General features: G+C 39.0%; 1 protein-coding gene across 1 annotated transcript in view; it reads left to right on the top strand.

The window, feature by feature from the left end:
* SLC9A9 (solute carrier family 9 member A9) overlaps positions 1-21405 on the top strand; it is a 559615-nt gene that overhangs the window by 253770 nt on the left and 284440 nt on the right. Inside the window, exon 9 of the mRNA XM_064586786.1 lies at positions 12071-12159. Coding sequence (XP_064442856.1) covers positions 12071-12159 — 89 coding nt within the window. The remainder of the gene's footprint in view (positions 1-12070; positions 12160-21405) is intronic.

A 21405-nucleotide genomic window follows, 5' to 3' on the forward strand; every position in this document is an offset into this window, starting at 1 on the left:
GAATTGAATCCTGTCATAGAAGCTACTTTTCAGTTTATAAAGATAACCAAAAAGCACAGCTGGACAGGTTGTTTGAAAATTCATTTTTATAATCTGTTTCCCAGCTGAGACTTTGGAGGTCAGGTTTTTGCCAGAAGCAAACTTTCAGAGACTGTCATTAAACACGAAGAGTAAGATTTCTAATGGCAACATTGACACCGTGTCTAATGATTTCTCTGCTTCCAGGCACTGCTGTAATAAAGACAGCTTCCATTTTTAGATTCCTGGGGCATATTTTATGTCCACTGAAGGCAAAGGAGGGAGAGAGAGGCCACTGGCATACCTCATTTTCTCATACAAGAAGTTAAATAGTATAGCTCACTATTTACTCACCTTCAAATGAGCTCCACCTAAGAAAATAAACATATAAAAATCTGAAAGAAAAAAAAGTCCTGATTACTAAGTAATTGGGTTTTCTGTGCCAATTCTAGACAGTAAGAAACTCTGAAAATTTTATTAAATGGATGGAAGCCTGTGATGCTCTGGCCCATTTCCTAAGGGAATTGACAAAGATGTCTAAAAGAGGCACTCAGCACACACAGACATCAGACACAACATAAACCATTAATTCATCTCGATCCCATCACTCAAGGCATGTTCTCCTGTTGTTCTCAAATGAAAAGGGCCTAATTACATTGTCGTGATAAGCAAAAGTTGACACTTGGAAGCTCAGGTTCTGCTTATCTATCAGGTCAATTCTTGAAAGGCTTCTGTAGAGTAAGTAGTCAGGAAAAGGAGAACTTGAGAAAGTCCTTCTTATTTACAATAGACAAAGAAGTAAGATCTCCAAATGAAATGACTATTCCTGGACATGTTGAGACTTTGCTCGATCTGAGTAAGTTGGCTCATTACTTTTTATCTCCAGCATCTCTTAGCTTGGAAAAAAAAATTGTCTGAAGCTCTTAAGAAGGCTTTAGCTTAGAGGTGAATGTGTTCCATTTGGCTTGCCAGTGATGCATCGCATGACTCGATGGAAGATATGTTTCTAGATCTCAGTAAACAAAACAAATCACTAGGAGGGGACTTGGTTTGAATTGCTTCTTAAAATGAAACTGGCCAGTTTCATCTTCTAAGGGCATGACATTAGGTGACAGCTCTTCGCTTAAAACTGCTCATGCTTTCATATTGTCAGAACCTTGTGAATCCAACTTAATTAGCCAACAATTCTCCAACAAATGAGGTGCACTGAGTATTTTCCAAGCCAAAAATAAAACCTGGAGGCTCAGAATATTGGGCATTCAAACTGTAGTAATAGGCATCCAAAATTCTCAAGGGGATTAGTTAACCAACACACTGAACCAAGGGCAAACATGCAACGTTGCCATCTCAATAAACACAGGTGTAAAGTACATCTCCTCACATAATAACTCATTAACTCACACCTGCACTTTCTTGAACTGAATAGCTCATCATTTCAATATTCAAACAACCTTGCACATGTAACTTGAGTAGTGGACAAATTTACCCCTGCTTTTTTCACTGTAAATGTTTTCAGTCATTGTTTAATGTCTCCTCATGGTGTCAAGAGGCATAGGAGGAAGAAAAGAAAGTTCTTTCTTTCTCAAAAACCCGTTTTCTTCATAGGCATGTAGAAGATTCTCAGAAGGTAGATGGCACAAATATATAACACATAGGTGAAGGAGAAAGTACAGTCAAGTATAATTCCCAGGTCCCTGTATCAGCTTGATCAATGGTTCATTCCACCAAAATGGGGGGTATACATGAGTGAATACATGCAATAGAAAGGAAGACACAAAAATTATTTCACTCAAAAGTCTTCTAGATTCTATGCAAATGTGGAAACTACATGGAAGGGTATGATGGGCAATTGGACATGGACACCTTGGGTGAGGTTGTTCGTTAGACATTTAGGTGATGGATGTAAATGTGTTAGCTGACTCCAAGGAAATGAAAACTGAAAGAAGTTGGTAAGCTTGGTGAACACCAAGGCTTGAGATGGAATAGCAGGGATATAAATGAAAAAGTGTTTTTTCTTCTTCTCCAGACCCCAATTTAATTTGCATAAATACCCACTGCTGTATTTTGAACGAGCTTTTTGTTTTAAATGGAAATTTATAAACCTTGCAACATAGACAGGAAGTAACTCTTAAATGCATGCCCACACTGCACTGGAGAAACAAGAAATAAGAACATAGATTCGTGCTGTTTTCTATATTGATGTTCTTATATTCCACAGACTCATGATTAATCTGCCAACTGTGGCATTGCCAAATATGGTGAACCAGACAGTAATTGTACTCTTTGGAAACTTGGAATCTTTCATATTCCCTGAAGGAGTTTTCCATTTCTTTAAATCTTGGACTTCTCAGTTCCAGGTTCACGTTCAGCGGTGGTGGTAGGAAACCTGTCAGAAATGTCTCTTTTTACTAGATCAAAAATAAATAAAAGCATGGCATGGAAAAATAACCCATCAACTTAAAAACCCCACAGAGTACCATGTGAGAGCAAAACACATTTTTTTCTCTCTCTCACTCTCTTTCTGTGTTCTGATAATATAATCAATATATCCTGTCCAAAAATGCAATATTCTTCAGTCTTAGAAACCCCTCAAGTCTGCACTTAATGTCAAAGAAAATCATGCTCCTTATGACAGACGTTTATTTTTCAGCTTCTGTATCTGAAGGCTTCATCAACTTTTAATGAAAAAACAACTACTGAATAATGTTATCAGTAACAGAGACTGTAGGTGACAATACTCTTGAATAAGAAAATTTAAATATTAGAAGAAAATGGACCCTGCCACTAATAAATCCAGATAAACATCTATTTGTATGTGAGGATCAAAAACTAATTTCTCTTGCATTCTCTTTTCACAGCAGATGAATATTTTTTGAAATAGAGATTCATTCTTTTGACCAACCTGCATTTCCAAGCGCCTGATATCTGTCGGCACTGTTATGGGAGTTGCGGGCAATACAAAGAGGCAGGGCGTAGACCCAGTGCTTGAGGAGATCTAGGTCAAGAGGGAGACTCCTGGTAATCTAGCTGGCAGGAGGTCAACGTGAAGCTGAGGGACCCCATGTAATTCTTCAATTCCATATATGCAGACCTTGAAGCAAATGTAAAAACTGAGCCACTCAGATCACAGACATTTAAGATTGAAAAGTGCTTAGAGATCATCTAGAGCAGTGTTTGCCAGGGTTTCTTGACCCTTATTGGCAAAAAAATAAATAAAATAAAATAGCCTTATCATACACCTATCTGCACACAAGTGTAATTTTTGCCCACAAAAGTACTTACATACTTGAAAACACACAAAAATTCTAATTAAAAACCGATGTTTTTCTATTTTCTTCCATCTTTCAGTGGGTTTTCTTGTATATTCCAACTTGATGAATACTAATGCAGACCATCTTCTTTAATTCATTAAGAAGAAAACAAGGGACCAGGCAACGAATTTAAATTGCACAAGTCAACCAAGTGGATGAACTGTGACCAGATAGATCCCAGGCCTCTTGATGTCCAATGTAATACATTTTTCCTTATATAATTTACAACCACACACTGAACCTTGATCATGTAAGCTTATGTTTATATGTATGCATATATATATATATATATACATATACAGTATTATTAGTACTAATGCTCTCTGAAAGGGTCCAGAAATGGGAATCAAGGAGAACAGTGTACATGGCACTCTGTTAACCATAAGGTGTTAATTGTCCTATGAAAATTGATGTCTGTGGAAAGAATGAACTTGCCAGCAGAATCATTATTTTTCCCAACGAATTATGGACCTCCTCATGCTGTTTCCTAAATTTCTTTGCTTGCCAATTAATTTGAATTTAACTGTGTACTTTTTTGTGGTTTCTCAAACAGCTCTTTTAGCTAGTGTCATAAAATATTGGTTCTAGTTCTTGTTTAAAATTTCATAAATGAGTCCCTGCCGCCAGCCCTTTCGGGATCTTGTACACCACTGAAGTCTCACTGTGCAAACAGCAAAAGGCAATACACACGAGTCAGAAAGTATTATTATTTTTTCTAGGCCACTTCTTGATTTCTTTCAGAGCTCCTTGTTATTTCAGATCTCAGATATTTGTGAGCATGTTCCACTCTCTGTGGACTCAGATGTATGTACTTGATTCCATCCATCATTGCCACAGGACCCCATAAATAGAACTTGAATCCAAGATCTTAGACATGCAACTGTAGCAGTTGGATTTAGTGATTGCTTGTTGTTGCAGCAGAGATGGAAAGAGAATGATCAGTTTTTACTTTTGTTGGGAAGGAAAATGTAACAATGTTTGCCTGCATAGGACATACATACTGGATGTTTCATATTTCTAATTTTTATAAAAGGACTAATAAAACATGTAAGATAAATGCTTTTGTGCTTACAGTAGTTTGACAATTAATACACTGTGATAATTGTTTCTTTTATTAAGTTTTTTATTCAGAAAAATGTAATTAATCAATTAATTCTATTTGTATTTATGTCCTAACCTATACTTGATTAAAACCCAAAGTGTGCAGATAAACTGCATGTTTCTCACACATGCCCCACAGTCTCCTGCCTCTCTCCCTTCACTCACACTTCCTTGCTCCTGACCTTGCATCCTCCAACTCTTCTCATCTTTCAAGGCCCAAATGCCTCTGCATCTTTTAGAAAAAATTTCCCCATTTCTCTTACACCTTCCCCAGCCCAAAAGAAATCACACTCTCTCAGAATTTCTGTTTTCTTGTCACCTACTACATTATACCTGCTATTAGATGTCTTTGTGTACATGTTGTCTCTGTGAGGAGATATAAAGCTGCCTGAGGTCTAAGACCAAGTTTATTCATCCTTGTGTCCCCCATAGCCATAAACTGTGCTTTGCTTTGCTCACTGAATGACCTCCATAGATAAATAGAATTTGAGTAGATGATAGCAGATACCCAAGGTAACTTGCAAAAAACTAGTACCTTAACTGTAGTATTACTGAGAATTGTCTAAGTTTGGATTACTAGGACTAAGGAGCACATTTTCATTTGTTTTTCCTTGACACAGGAGTTACTGTGGAAGATATGGCAAAAAATAATGATTAAGGGTATAGAATATGCAAGACATGTACTAGATTCTTTGTACTTCTTCCCCCAGCAATGTATTAAACAGGAAGTATTGTTGTGTCTACCCATAGAATGAGCTTCTCTAAGTTACTTCTTCTTTTCATGTCTTCTTCCCTTCATCTACTTCTAGTAATTATAGTAAAATCTAGGATGTACTTATGTTTAGTTTATGAAGCATGTTAATATCCATGACATTGCTCAGAACAGACCTGTAAGACAGATCGGGTGCTATCCAAATGAGAAAATTGACTCTTAAATGGGTGAAGCCATTGACCAACGTCACCACTTTTCTGCCTGAAGCCATGACCAGAGAACGGCAGCCTGGGAAGGGTGGAGACCTGACAGACCCCAGGCCCTGAGAGGCATAAACTACACTGTTACTTTACAATTCTTAAATTTACTGACCCAGTCTAGTTTTTATATTTTCTCTTTGACTATTTTGTTTTCATTTTTCTTTTATTAGGTTTTTAATTCTACTTTCTTTGGGTCCATTGTTATGTCTCTTGTCTAGCTTCTTGAGGTAAAATAGTCCAATTCTTTTATTTTTTTTCCTAATGGAATGCATGCAAGACTATAAACTTCCCTCTGAATAATCTGGTTTAATCTCATTGGCTTTGATAAGAAATGTACTCTATACTTACTGTTATTTATTTCTACATAAGCTAAAATTTCAAATTTGATTTCATCTTCAACTCCAATTTCATCTACAAGAATACAGTTAAAAACCCCTAATGGTTACATTTTTGTTGATATGCTTTTTTTGTTAATTTCCAATTTTATAGCATTGTGATTGAAGAATGTGATTTATTGCTTTTTTTTTTAAAGATTTTATTTATTTATTTGAGACAGAGAGAATGAGATACAGAGAGCATGAGAGGGAGGAGGGTCAGAGGGAGAAGCAGACTCCCTGCCGAGCAGGGAGCCCGATGCGGGACTCGATCCTGGGACTCCAGGATCATGACCTGAGCCGAAGGCAGTCGCTTAACCAACTGAGCCACCCAGGCGCCCTATTGCTTTTTTTTTTGAGGGGGAAAATTATTAAACTGTTTGATAGCAAAATATATTATCAATTTTATTCCTTGCAAATAATTTCTTTCACATTCTAGTAGTGCTGGGATTAAAAATAAATAATTCTAATATAAAGAAAAAAATTTAAACTCTTCAAATGTCCTTGATAGATAATTGTCCCATGAAACTGAAATTACTTCATGGAATCATGTCAATTCTGGAAAGTTACAGAAAGAAAAAATAGAGACTAAAACAAAGAAATAAAATTTAAAAAAATTTTTTTATAGTTAGCAAAAGACATTTTGGACCATGCAAGGTCAAAGCCAAGCCATAGCAAAGGTGAATTGATACTTAATACCAAAGTGTTGGTCGGAGATTTGCTTCTCAAAGTGTGATGCTAGGACCAGTGCACGGACATCCCTGGTAGTATAAAATGCAGAATCATGGGCTCCACTCCAAACCTACTGAAGCAGAATCTGCATCTTAACAAGATTCCCAGGTGATTCCAATGTACATTGACATTCCAGAGGCATTAGGTAGAGTTTCGAAATCTCTCTTGCTTAATCCAGATTCTTGGGCCATAGCTGAACTTTCAGGTGGGGTCAAGAAGCTTCTGATGTAGGGGAAGGACAGTAGGATACTGTAAGTTAAGCACAGCCTGGAAGTGACAAGGACAAGCCAAACAGAGAGGTGAGAAACAGCAAGAGAGAAGAAAGGAAGTGGGTTCCTCTGAGGTGAGCTGCATCTGTCACTTGGACAGTGACATCAGAATTCACTGTATTCAGTGTCGTTTGACCTGAAGGTTTGTGGTCTAAAGATTTAGAAACATCTTCTTTCTACACAGAGGAGACTTCCTGAGTTTATCTTTAAACCTCATAGGTCACTTGAAAAAATTAAGTTTTTATGATTAGAGGGTATGGTAATGTTGTATTTTAAAATTTTATTTTAGAAGAGTTGTCTGTCTAACAGGATATTTGAAAGTTTGAAAGTTTATCTAGTCTTTACCTTTTGAGAAAGTTGGGCTGCCTCTACTGAAAATGTCTAAAGGTTTCATTTGGAACCAGCGTTAGTTCCTCGTCCTTAAAAAAAAAAAAAAAGGCTAAATTGAGGTGTTAATCCTAGTAAACTAACAAAATAGTATATAGGAAAATGACAGACCCAGGGAACTGGAGGATATTCAAACCCTTCCTTTATGAAAATTTTTTTTCCCACAGCAGCTCTGGTAGACAATCATTCAACCCAAGCATTTCAAATGATAGGGAACTTCTCACACTTCAAGGCAGCCACTCCATTGTAGGACAGTGCTCGTATTTTGGAAAGATCATGTGATTGGGAATCAGAAGACACATGTCCAGGTGCAACCCATGCCTCTTTAATAGTTCTCAGCCTAACTTACCTCCTTCCCCCAAGTCTTTTGTTCCAATCTAGTGGCTCAAATTCACACTTTTTTAAAATGCCAATTCTAACCATAAGTAGGATTGAAAGGAGACTGAGTCCAGTCTTTGGGGGCTTGGCACAGCATCTCAGCTGCCATTGGCATCCTCCATTGTCCAGTTATAACAGGAGGGTGCAGAGCAAATGGATTTTATTACCAGATGACAAACCTTCAATGGTTTCTGAGAACAATCAACGTTTAGGATGAGAAGGGACCCACAAGAGAGTACTGGTCAGGATTCAGTCAGAAAAAGAGGAACCGGCTGGCTAAGCCCAGAGTTTAATGCAGGAGATTGGGTATATAGGTGGTAGAGAGCTGAAAAAGGACAAAGCGGGCACTGAGGCTATCCAGGTAGTAATTGCAGGAAGCAACTTGGGACAGGAGGAGCAAATGGAAGAGAATCTAGAAGTTCCTAAGAGGGAACTGCTGAGCTGGGACCCAGACCTGTGAGGTCATTGGCTGGCTATTGTTGCTTTCTCTGAGGGGGCCCATGGGGCTGGAAGCAACATGAAAGCTATGGTGAAAAACCACTGTGAGATGCCGCTGACAGGAGCCGCAGGCAAGCAAGAGGACAGCAAGGCCTCTTCTCCCCTCCTAGCCTCCTCTGGGGCCCATATCCGCAGAGTGCTCCAGGATCTGGGGAAGGAAGATGTGGTCTGCAGAGCCCCAGCTCCAGGATCACAGGGAGAGCACAAGAAGGTGGGTTAGGAGCCAAGACGCTAGTTTGCTCACTTGCACCAAATGGTACCCCCTTGTACACCTGAGAATCTGAGATACAGAGCATGTGAGAGAGTTGTCTAGGGCCCTACATAACAGTAGTACAGCTAGTGCTGGCCGGCATAGGGATGCAAAAATACAGTGACAGCTAAAATCCACTCTTGTAAGAGAGAAAACTCTCAACTCTGAATCCACTTAGATGGCAGAGAATTTATAGGTGTATTTAGATGAAACATTTTCAAAATATGTTTTGGCTTGTAAAAGTCATACTAACTACAGTAATTTGTGTGAGTTAATTAATTACTAAGGTATAGAATTATGATTTTGTAGGCTAATACTCAAGGTTAGATCAACTCAGTTGTTTTCTTTTAATTACAGCACCAAGCTTCTGGTCATATAGGCACACTTTTCATTGTTTGTTTGTGGGACGTATCTGTACACAGAACTAAAAAAAAAAAAAAAAGTATTAGCAGAAACATTGCCTGTTAGTGTTCTAATGAAGGCAAGGAAACGAAAACCAATGAAACTACTAGGGAATATATCCTCAAACAAGATACCAGCCCCTCCGGATATGTAATCTTCATCATCTTATCTCGATTTGCCTGGGACATCAGAAATGATATTTTTTAGATGGTTTAAGATTACTTTAAAACATTCACAGATGGTCTGATACAGGCAGTAAAGCACAGGAAGTTTGTGAAATTTTGAATCTCAGCTTTGCCCCTTTCAAGGTGACCTTAAGTAAATTACTTTTGTTTCTTACATGTTACATAGGAATAGGAATATGCATTAATTTATTCAACAAATACTCACTGAATGCCTACCATGTGCCTGGCATTGCTCAAAAGGTTAGAGACCAGTGAATCCCCCTGCATTCAATGAGCTTTCCTTTGCCATTCTAGAAGGCAGAAAATAAACGCAGGAATTTATAAAATGTTAGGTGGCAGTAAATAATATTAAAAGGAACAAAGCAAGATAGGCAAGGAGAGAATGATGGGAGGGATCATTTTTACAGAATGCATACAGAAGACCTATCTGATAGTGTAATATCTTAAGGGAAGGAGGGAGCCATGTGGATATCTGAAGAGCTTTCCAAACAGTAGGAACCAGGAACTCAAGGGCCCTGCAGTGGAATGTGCTTAGCAAGGATATAGTGTACAGCAAGGGATGAGTATAGTAGGAGATGAGCTTAGAGAACTGTGGGAAGGGAAGAAGGGGGCTGGACTAGATCCTACAGGGCCTTTTATTCATGGGGATCTATTACAAAGTTTAGGGAAGAGAACTGACATGATCTCACATGATCTCAATTGTCTTAAAAGAATCACTATGGCTGGATGGAAGCTAGACTGCAGGAGCCTAACAGGGGAGACAAGGGGACCAATCAGGAATCTGTAATCTAGGCAAAAAACAATGATGGTGGCTTGGAAAATGTGTTAGGGGAAGCAGTGTTGAGAAGTGGCTGGGTTCAGGTAAGTTTCAAAGGTCAAGCCAACAAAATCACTGATCTACAGAGAGAGGAAAAGTAAATGGTGATCCAGAATTTTAGCCTGAGCAGCAAGAAGAATGGAAATGCTGTTACTGAGAAGGGGAAGACAGTAGGAAGAGCTGGTTAATAGTGCTAAGCCTATTGTGAAATAATAAATCAATGCAATAAATAAGATGACATTAAAAAAAAAAACCACAACGGTGCATTCTTGGCCCACCATAGGTGTTCAGCCAGTCTTAAATCTCCTCCCTATCCTTTATAACACTTCTTTGTTACCACTTCTTGTTCTCAGAATACATTTATGCACTACCCACACACTCTCCCACCCTTTTTATTCATCACTTCTCTGCAAATCAATATACAATCAAAATGTTTCCACATCAGTGGGAGGGTCAGCTAAACCTCACCCAGAAAAATCTCCAACAGACGATAGAATCAGCAGAGATAGGTAAATTACATTTTTAAATAAGGAAAGAAAAATATTTGATAACAAAACAACATGCATGGCAATCTTCCTAGTGCCTCAGAGTACTTAAAGTGCTTCAGTACCCTAAAAGTTTCCCTGGTATTGGTGGTTTTTTAATAGAATTTTTGTGAAGAGTAATATATAATATTTTATAAGCATCCTTTTCTTAGAATTTCTGAAGAGAGGCTAAGAAACGGAGAAGTTACCCAAAAATCTATAGACTGCTTACTGCATATATATTTCTTGGTAAAATTTCCTAGTCATTTTTATTCTTTTGCCTAAAACTTTGAAGCATATTAAAAGGAAATAAGTAATGTAAATGTCTATGCACTTGTATTAGGTAAATATGTCTTAGCAATACTTTATCCAAAGCCAATCCAAGTAATAACCAACATATAAATAGAAGCATACAGTCTAAATACAAAAAAAAAAATGCTTGGTTCTTAAAATTCTTGACTGTGGATTCATTTGCGATGTCAGTATTCAGTTCACATATCTCTATACTCTTAAGAATCATCAGCATTTAATTTATGAGTGTTTTTAGTTGGAAAGATTCTGCTGCTTAAAATTCAATTTGATTCCCTTGGTCTGACTTGAGGAATACTTACATCTTGTGTTTTTCCCAAAGCCCTCCTCTATGCTCAATTTCCCATAATTAATAGAATCTTTAATCCAAAGTAAAATGCCATGCTCACCACTTCCCTACCCCAGCTCAGGGGTGATAACAGAGAATAACGCCCAGAGACAAATAACAACATTTGTCTCATGGTTGCTACTCTTCTACCCCCCGGGAACACCTAGTGTATGTATGGCTTCATGTCGCATTTAAAGCTGGGTATACTGATGGCTTAAGAAATCAATCCTGCAGGGGTGCCTGGGTGGCTCAGTCGTTAAGTGTCTGCCTTCGGCTCAGGTCATGATCCCAGGGTCCTGGGATGGAGTCCCACATCAGGCTCCCTGTTCTGCAGGGAACCTGCTTCTCCCTCTCCCTCTGCCAGCAGCTCTGCCTACTTGTGCTCTCTCTCTCTCTCTCTCTGTGTCAAATAAATAAATAAATAAATAAATAAATAAATAAATAAATAAATAAATAAATAAATAAAATCTTAAAAAAAAAAAAAAGAAATCAATCCTGCAGCCAGCCTAGAAGCAGCTGAGGGCCCACTGTGGGTAGGAAGCACACAAGAACAGACCAGCTTACCTGCAAGGAGCGTGTGCCTTGGATGTACTCACTAGATTCTTCAGCAGCAGAAAATAGAACACCCAGCTTTGTCAGGGAGGCATGGGGCCAACAAGGACCTTTCTCTCATGCTTGGCAAGGAGAGGCATTGGCAGGGGCAACAAAACCCTTATAGATTTCTTAAGTTTGTGACTCATGGTTTTCAATACTAAATTATGTATGACAGGAACCTCTTCAGGTTCCTCAGGGAACCCAGTAAAAAGCAAATGTTTGAGCGAATATGCCAGCATTTAGGATAAAATGCAAAAAAAAAAAAAAAAAAGCAGTTGGCACTGGCTATGAGAAGCCCGGAGTTGACCACGTAGTCTTTTGTTCATGTTTCCCCAAGTATAACTTTCTTAACTCGTGACCAAAGAATCATTTATCCTCAGAAAGAATGTACTTCTTAATACTTTTCTTGGGGTTAATCCTGTAGGACCCGTGTTTAAAACAAGTAGCAAGGTATACCCCAATACAGGATCCTCTTAATTATGGAGGCTGATAATTATGGTAATTATTAGCAGTTTTGATTCACTGACACCAAGTCCCTCTTCTTCTAGCTGTTGTGGCCCTACCCTTTGGCTTAGATGGGAAAGGAAATTGGTTTTGACTGGTATGCGTTTTGAATTTCAGGAATAGTTGCTGTTCTCTTCTGTGGAGTCACGCAGGCACATTATACCTACAGCAATCTGTCGTTGGATTCCAAAATGAGGACTAAACAGGTAAAAGAAAAAAATTCACTACAGCCTTTGTCTCTCTTCACGGTGTAATGGTTATGTTGTAATTCTGCCAATGCACTCGGAAAGAATTTCATTAGTGAAGGAAGAAAGTAAGCTTAAGGCTTCATTATAGGTTGGATATTTACAGATTTTTTTTTTTCCTCCAGGATAACCATTAAAATTCTCTTGGTAAGCAAAAATATGGTTATAATAGTCTCTCCCTCCTGAGAAATGTGGAACATAGACTGTCAGTTTTGAAGATGAAAGGCCCACAGTCGGTAATAATTCACAGTCACTTACATCTAAAAGCGTTATAAAGCATGTGAGATTGGGTAGTTATATAGAGAGAAGGAAATGAAGAAGAATAAGGAAGCAATGTTTGGTCTTTAATTGGGTGCTTTCACTTCTAAGTAAACTCAGCTGCCAGTGGTCACACTAACGGAATGTATCTCCCATATGCCAAAAACGCATGTGTTTGGATATTTGGACATGAACCCTCATAGATTGCTTACACAAACGTGCTGCACAGCCCCTCTGTGCCAAGCACTATGCTAGATACTAGGGATAAAAGGACATAGGCTATGACCTTGTCTTTAAGAGGTTCATTATCAAGTCTGTTGATGAGGATAAGGATGTGGAATGAACAATTAATTATCCATAGTGTGATACAGACTGTGATAGGAATATCTGTATAGGATGTTTGGGGAGCATTCATTAGGGCATCCTCTTTAGTTAGGATTGGGAAGGTGAAGAGAAAGTTTCCAGAGACAATGTCTGATCTGAAGCTTGAAGTACAAACAGAAGTCAATTAGGTAATCATGTGGGATCTAGTGGGTGGGAAGGTAGCATGAAGAGCATTTGAAGCCAAAGTTGAGGATGGACAAAAATCTCTGAAGCAATTGATCAAAGCACTGTAACCAGTTCCGTGTGGCTAGTGAATGGGATAAGGCAACAGTGAGGGATGAAACCACAGATAGAGCCAGAGACCAGCTTATGAGAGGACTTCCATACCTTGCGAAGGAGTGTTTAGACTTTGTCCTAAAGGTAATGGGGAGTGTCTTAACCAACAGAAATGTATCGTATGAGAAATGTAGAAGTCTAAGATCAAGATGTCAGCAGGATTAGTTCCTTCTGAAGGGCTGTGAGGGAGAATCTATTCTATTCCTCTCTCTTAGCTTCTGGTGGGTTTTGAGCAATCTTCGGTGTTCTTTAACTTGCAGACACGTCATCTTAATTTCAACCCTTCATGTTCACGTGGCATTCTCTCTATGAATGTGTTTGTCTCCAAATGTCCCTTTTTTATAAGGACATCAGTCATATTAGATTAGAGGCCCACTCTACTCTACTATAACCTCATTTTAACTCAACTAATTATATTTTACATGACCCTATTTCCAAATAAGTCCACTTTCTGAGGTACTAAGGGTTAGGACTTCAAGATAGAAATTTGGGGGGAGGCCCCATTCAGCCCATAATGGGAAGCCACTGAAGGGTCTGAAACAAAGTAATTTTAGGATAATTGGAGTTCCATTTTAGAAATATGACTCTGGTAGACAAGAGGAGCCTGGATCAAATGACGTCTGGATCAGTTACCTTGTACCGTGTAACAAATAACCATACAGCCTAACCTCAGTAGCATCTGAAAATAATGTTTATTTGTCACACATCTGCAGGATTTAAGTCTAGAGTGGGCTTGGCTGGGGCATGGGCTGGTGTCATCTGTCTGTCACTCTTCTCCTAGCAGAAGAGCAAGTCTTAAGGTGCAAGTCTACTTAAAGCCTCTGCTTGCATCACGTTTTCACATCCTATTGGCCAAAGAAAAGCATACGCCTGAGCCAATGGTCAAGAGACTGAGCAGGTCACCAGCCCACAGTGGGAGAGCACTGCAGGGTTATGTGGTAAGGAGTATGGATATAGAGAGTAATGAAGAATTGGACCAAATGATTGCAATCTACCCCAAAATGCAAATGGAGGCAGAGAATCTTCTATAATAAGCCCAACAATGCCGGGTATTTAATATAATATTGGGACAGTGGGGGTAGAGAAAGCCAAAGTTACATCTGAGCAAAACCTGTAATTGGCCAGGAGTTCCTAAGTAGTTTTTGAAGATTTACCTTAAAAGCTCTCTAAAATGGTTATTAGCTTCCTCTTTCTCTTTGTCATGTCCCAAGCTCAGTGGGCCCTCACCCTACCTCCAACCTACCCAGGGACTCTCAGGTCACCCTTCCCCCTCTGACCATCAGAGGAATTATAAAGATGCAATTATAGGTATTTTAAGGACCCATAGTTTTTAAAAATGAAAAAAAAAATGATACCAATACCTAGAAACTCCAATGTAGTTTTAATTATGGAGACTACAGCATTCTCTAGGGTTTAAAGGGAAATGTCGTGGGCTGGCTTTTTCTGACCTTGTCTGGTTCTCTGAGCATTTGTATTCTGGGGAACTGAACTCTGGTTAGGGACTCGCACTTTTAAGTCACGCTATCTAGACTGCTCAGCAGAACTTCAAAGATAACTCATCTCATGGCAAGACAGCAACCTAGCACCTAGGGGAGACAAAGCCAAAATCAGTGTCCCACAGCCTTCCCTTCTCATACCTTTCTTCATTTCTTTTCTCTCAGGATTTATCATCTTCTATTTCTCTTTCTCTCAAAGTACATGTATATCTTGCATATGTACATATTTAGATACACATACATACCTCCACGCCCATATTTTCCACCCTAGTGTACAGAGTCTGAGGTCACCCTTTGAAAGAAACGATATCCAGCCCTTTAACTTCACAGATAAGAGGTTTGTGGCCCTATCTGTACCATGTAGCAAGCAAAGTTCAAGCTCCATGTGGGAAACCAATTACAAATTGTAAAGAAAGGCTGAGGCAGGTATTATAGAGGTTACCACTATGTCCTCTCTGAAATTGGGAAAGATTTGGAAAGTATTATATGATAATACATGGTTATAGAGAACAGTATCTTCCTTTGTACCTCCCCACACTGCGTTTACTGTCAGTGAGAAACGTAGAAGTTACCCAGGCTCTGTGCCTCCATCCCCAGAACTGTGTAATGGGAACAAAGGAAGTCAGTTAGTGAAGTCTAGGGACTATCTATGAAAATCCACTTTGTATCGTAAAATGCAAAGGCGATATGGTTTAGAAGAAAATTTTATTCATGGACTGTGCCTGTATCAGCTAATCAAATAGCTACATCTGGATACAGAGACTTTTGAGAATTATATATCCTTTATAGCTTCAAGAATTAGAGTGCCTTTTTAAAATTGCATTTTCACTTTAAAATATGTTTTGTGAATTGATTTTCACTCCAACCTATGAAAAAACATGTAACTAACATCACTATGTGTTAGGCACAGAGCAGCATAACAGAGACACTCAGGTGCTGTTACTCACCACAAGGATTTATATTTTGATAGCAAATCATTCTATTAAAGAGTATACGAACATGTGCAGCAATCCCTTTCCCTGGACTTGCAGTGATCTGCTTCCTTTAGGGTATTCACACCTAGCCCTAGGAATAGACAAATACTGTAAGCCCTGACTCCTGCCCGAGAAACTGAACACTGCTAGAGGTACTCAAGATGGACATCAGCACATAGTAGTCTGTGAGCCTAGAGGTTTCACCTGAACTGTCCAGAAGACTGCATACAGACCATGATACTACTCACACAGATCCCAGCCTGCCTCCCAACGCTTTCCTCCTTCATGCCCTCACTTGCTAAGCAGGCCCAGGAGCTGGTAATCTAGGCCAAATTCCAGGGTGTTTCCATAGCTATCTTTACCTTGCCTGAGGCTAACTTGCAAAACCACGCACTTCTATACCAGCCCTTTTAACTAGAATTTCTCCTTCCCTTCCTGCAGTTCCCACCTAAAAATTATTTTCAACATATACACATTAATATAATATTAATTTAAATAATTAACATGTATTATACATTAACATGAATGAAGTACTTATTTCATTTACTTTCTACTTACTTTTCTACATAAGAAGTAGCTCTCCTTATTATCACTGCTTACCTTCATTCATTTAACTAATATTTTTTGAGAGCCTTTTTTGTTCCAGTCACTGTTCAAGGTGCTGGGGTACAAGAGTGAACAAAAGAGAATTTCTTCTGGTAGAGGATGTTTTTTTGTAATCAGAACAAATGGGCTAAATAGATAGTGTGTTTATGGTAAGTCATAAGGCCAATGATAAAGCAGAGAAGGGAATTAGGAGTGTAGGTATGGGGAGGCAGGGTTGCAATTTTGGATGGTCAGGGAAGGTCTCAATAAGAAAGTGATAACTGAAAGAAGTAAAAGAGAGAGTTATGTGGACATTTGGAGCAGAGCTGTCCAGAAATTGGGAAGGACAGATACAGAGGCCACCTGAGGCAAAATGACCAATGTGGCTGAGGTAAAGTGGACCGGGGGAGAATATGACAGACAGTATCAAGGCAGTGACAGAAACAGGTCATGGAGAGCCTAAACGAGGTGAGGAAACATTGGAGGCTTTTAAGTAAAGGCAGGGCATAATATGATTTAAATTTTAAAGAATGGAGGCATTATTTATTAGCCAAGGAGCACTGCAAGACGGCAGGTTTGAGGGACAATTCAAGCAGAGTATTGACTTGTTACATTTGAGATGTGTATTAGTCAAAAAAAATGGAGCTGTTGAGTAGCTTGTTGGACAAAGAATTCCTGGGTTCAGGAGAGAGGTCGAGGTGAGAAGTATAATTTTGGATGTCATCAGCGTAGAGATAATATTGAAAACATGAAACCAGGTGAGATGTCTAAGAGAGTAATGGGGAGAGAGCCAGAAACCAAGCCCTGAGGCATTCCAATGGTAAGACGTTGGGAACCAGCAAAGGAGTTTGAGAGATAGTAGCGTAGGGAGAAGGAAAATAAAGAAAATATGGTGTCCTGGAACTCAAATGAAGAGAGTGTCTCAAGAAGGAGCATGATGAATTGTGCCAAATTTTGCTGAATGGTCAAGTAAGATGAAGAGCATGAACATCATTGATGACATTGGTAAGAACCATAGTGGTGAAGTATCAGGGTAAATGCCTAATTATAATAGGTTCAAGAGAGGATGGAAGGAAAGAAATTGGAAACTGCATTTATGGACATGTTTTTCAAAGGAGTTTTGCTGGGAGCAGGGAAATGAGATGCTAGCTGGAGGGAGAAGTGAGACCAAAAGAAAAATCTTTTTATTTTTAAGGTGGAAAAATAGCAGTACTTTTGTATGCTGATAGGAATAACCCAGAAAAGAGAAGACTGTGTTAGAGGGTTTGCCAAAACTTGTAAGTGGCAGAGGCAAATTTTGTACTTAGATCTTTTGACTTTGTAGTTCAAACTATTTTGTCTGTTAGTAAATATTTTTTTCTTTTTTAAAGATTTTATTTATTTATTTGAGAGAGAGAGAGGGAGAGAGCTCATGAGCAGGGGGAAAGGGAGAGGAAGAAGCAGGCTCCCCACTGAGCAGGGAGCCTGATGTGGGGCTCGATCCTAGGACCTTGGGGTTCATGATCCCAGGACCCTGGGGTTCGTGACCTGAACCAAAGGCAGATGCTTAGCTGACTGAGCCACCCAGGTGCCCCAGTAAATACTCTTTGATTAATAGATGCAATAGCAGCAATTGTGGGGCTTAGCATCATTTATTTCAGTAAACCTTGAATGGATGGATGAATGAATGAATGAATGAATGAATGAATGAATGAATGAATGGTTTGGTGATCATTATACTTTCAGCTAATTAAGGTAATGAGTCATTTATCTTATATTTCTATAATTTTTGAAAATAGCAATTTTAGTGCATTTTAATTTTTTACTAAAGTATAGGTTGGGGTTGACATAGATATTTTCATGCATTTATTTTTGAAAGCTAGATTCTTTGTCTAGCATTTATGAAAAAACAATAGCATCTTCACTATAGCACATTCTTTCCAGATGCTTATTTTATTTTCATTCCCCCCAGATGATATTTTGAGTGTTTATCACCATTGAATGGAAAGGCAGCAATGCAAATCCAAATTTATATTTCCAATAAAAAAAATGGTGCCAAATTGGATGTGCCGTGCATGACTTTGTAAGAAACTCAAGAAAAAAGGTCTGGAATGTGGGAGAGGTCAGATGATACGGTGGAAAGAAAAGGGGGAGTCCAGAATGCTGGAGTTTGCCCCTCATCTCTATGACTAGTGGTGGAGGCCTTGGTTAATTAATTTAACACCTGTGAGCTTCTGTTTTCTCATTTGTAAAATGAATGATTGAACTATATGACTGGGTTTTAAGGATCATGCTCTAAACCTAACATCCTGTGACTTGACATGGAGCATAAGATATGCATCTGGTTCCTTCGCGCAGACTAGAATTGGGCAGAGATCACTTGCTTACAGACTGCAATGCATGAAGATGAGAGGAGGGATCAGAGTTTGCCATTGATCTTGAGAACAAATCACTGGGTAGACCATGTGTAATAAATTGTCAAATCAAATCTGAGGATGAAGTGATCAAAAACCAAAGCCCCTGGTTTATCCTGGGGCGGAAAGTCTCACTGAGGGCTGGGTATTTCTTTTGGAAATCTCCCTGTTCCTGAGTGGTAGTAATGGCTTTTTCTAAGACTGTCTATATCCCTGAGGTGGAGAGTTACAGAGCTTATATTGTTCCCACTGAGTCTCAAAATCTGACTTTTTGAGTCAGATGGAAGGGCTTTCCAGCTTTTCAATTCAAGCATGGACTGATGGTAGGCTAAGCACCACATGACTGTGTGGCAGAAATCATGCTAGAAGCCAGAGAGACCGAGACAAATAAGACCCGATTCTCATCCTTAGGTGTTTCTGATATAGCAGGAGACACACACTTGCACATGCACACATGTGCACACACGTGTATACATATGCTAGCACACACATGCACAGACAACAACCCCATGTGACAAGTGTTAATACAGAGGGATGTGCAACATGTCATGGGAACCAGAGGACTGAATTGCTTCCTGGAGGCAACGTGCTCATGGGATGCTGACTGTGAGTTGGATGTTTGGATAATTAGATTATCATGCAGATTTCATGAGGGATGAAAGCAAAGAGAAGAGAGTAGGCAAAAGCATAAAACTAAGGAAGAGCTCAACAAGTCCCAGAAACAGAGGTAGTGCATTGTGACTGCGGTAGCCTTGGGGCAGTAGGTGGGAGTGTGTTGAGGCCGCTAGTGTAGCCCGGGGAGCAGAAAGGGAAGGGTGTGGGAGAGAGCTGAGAATTAAAATGGAGAGATGATTTCAGGTAGACCTTTTAGTGTCTCACTGTGCTACATTTAGCCCGTATCCTATAAGGCTAATAACTGCTTAAGGCTTTTAGGCATAGAGATGATGATAATTATCGGATTTGTGCCTTACAAAGATAATGAAGATAGCATCATGGAGGAAATGACATCAATCTATGACATCCATCTCACTGCTCACCACACTTCCTTTTGATAAACTATATATATATAACATCTAAATTTATCTTAACCTTCTGTACCTCTAGACCTATTTTTGTCCTGTCTAACCTCTTCAGATGTTGTGGTCTATATGAAAAGTTATGGAAATTTACCATTTGATTTTTGCCTTAAACTTAGGAGTTCATTAAATACTTGCGGAATGAATGAATGAATGAATGAATGAATGATGACCATTAACATTCCCAGACAAAAAATAGAGGGGAGGCAATATATGCTGATTAATGGTTTTATTTAATTCTGATATGATGCATTAATTTAAATGTAATGAGTGGGATGCATAAAGCGAATGTCTAGGGTAATCATGAGATATTGAAAGAAAGATCAAGTACAATTCCATTACTTGTGTGAGTTTCCTGCAGTGTGCCTTCACCTTATTGATTTGCATTACAGTGGTTTTTGATTATGGTTTTGTGCAATTTTTCTCCGTCACTTTTAACAAAAGCAGGCACGTTCCATCCCAGTTACCTGTTCCAAGGCACAGTGGAGAGAAAGAGAGAGAGAATGTCATGGGCAACAATGCCCCTGCTTCCCTGGTTTCTGAGAAGTAAGATCAAAGATATCTTCATAAAGCATAGAATTTCCTTTTTTATTTTTTTACTCTAATTACATTTCTTTTGTCAAGATTTCTACCACTTTTCTTCTTCCCTTCATTCAAAGTACCTTTAAAAATGCCATCCTAGAAGGGTTGAATTTATAAATGATGGCAAAGTGTTTAAATTTCTCCTTAGCTAAGCTGGTGATTCTTTTCAATGAAACTCATTATATTGTATAAAGGACATTTAGTAGTTCGGCTAGTAAGTGTTCTTTTTTAAATGCTAATGAGAGTGGAGCTCCCACATCATGGCAAGAGCACACTGTACTTTCAGTGCCCAGAAAGAATTATTGTCTGAACCCTTAGTTCAGAAGCCTTACTCCACAAGCGGTGTACATTACAGTAGGGGTCACAAATGACCATTTGGTGCCCTCAGTCGTGGGTACCTGCTATATGCCGGGTACTGAGGCCCAGGGAGAAATAAAACTAAGTAAGACATTAACTGTGCTTTCCCTGGAAAATCTTTCATGTAAATTTTTTTCTTTGATAAAACTCTAATTGTACTGTAACTTCTCAATTAAATCGTAGCTACTCTTTTAACAACACATCTGTGTTTGTTTATCATAGTATATAATTGCAGTTGAATTTTTTAAGTCATAAAATCCAAGAAGTTCAGGGGCGCATGGGTGGCTCAGGTGGTTAAGCATTCAACTCTTGAGTTTGGCTCAGGTCATGGTCTCAAGATCATGAGATCAAGCCCCAAGTTGGGCTCCAGGCTGGGCGTGGGGCCTGTGTAAGATTCTCTCTCTGCGCTCTCCAACCCTCACCCCTGTGCATGCGTGCTCTCTAAAAAAAAAAAAAAAAAAGAATCCAAGAAGTTCGGAGTGAGGTGGGGCTATAAAGATAAGCTTTTAAACCCAAAACTGTATTGGAGGAAACTGAATCCCAAGGAAGTTCAATGACTTGGCGGGGTAGAGTCAGTTCTCCAACCCAGGGGCCGAACTAGACATAAATCAGTGTTCAATGGATATGCACTGTAAGCTAAAAATACCTAGTACCTACCTCTAAAAGCAACCTTTGGTGTATTAGTTATCTGTTGCTGTGTAACAAATTACCCCAAAACTTAGAAGCTTAAAACAACAAATTTTTATTATTTCATAGTTTTTGAGGGCTCTGAGTCCAGGAGCATCAGTTTAGCTCGCATCTCTCATGATGTTGTAGACAAGCTCTT

This window comes from Mirounga angustirostris, unplaced genomic scaffold (genome assembly GCF_029215605.1).
Source record: "Mirounga angustirostris isolate CCGP_5_RB_7025 unplaced genomic scaffold, mMirAng1.0.hap1 SCAF_1, whole genome shotgun sequence".
In the NCBI taxonomy this organism is placed as follows: Eukaryota; Metazoa; Chordata; class Mammalia; order Carnivora; family Phocidae; genus Mirounga; species Mirounga angustirostris.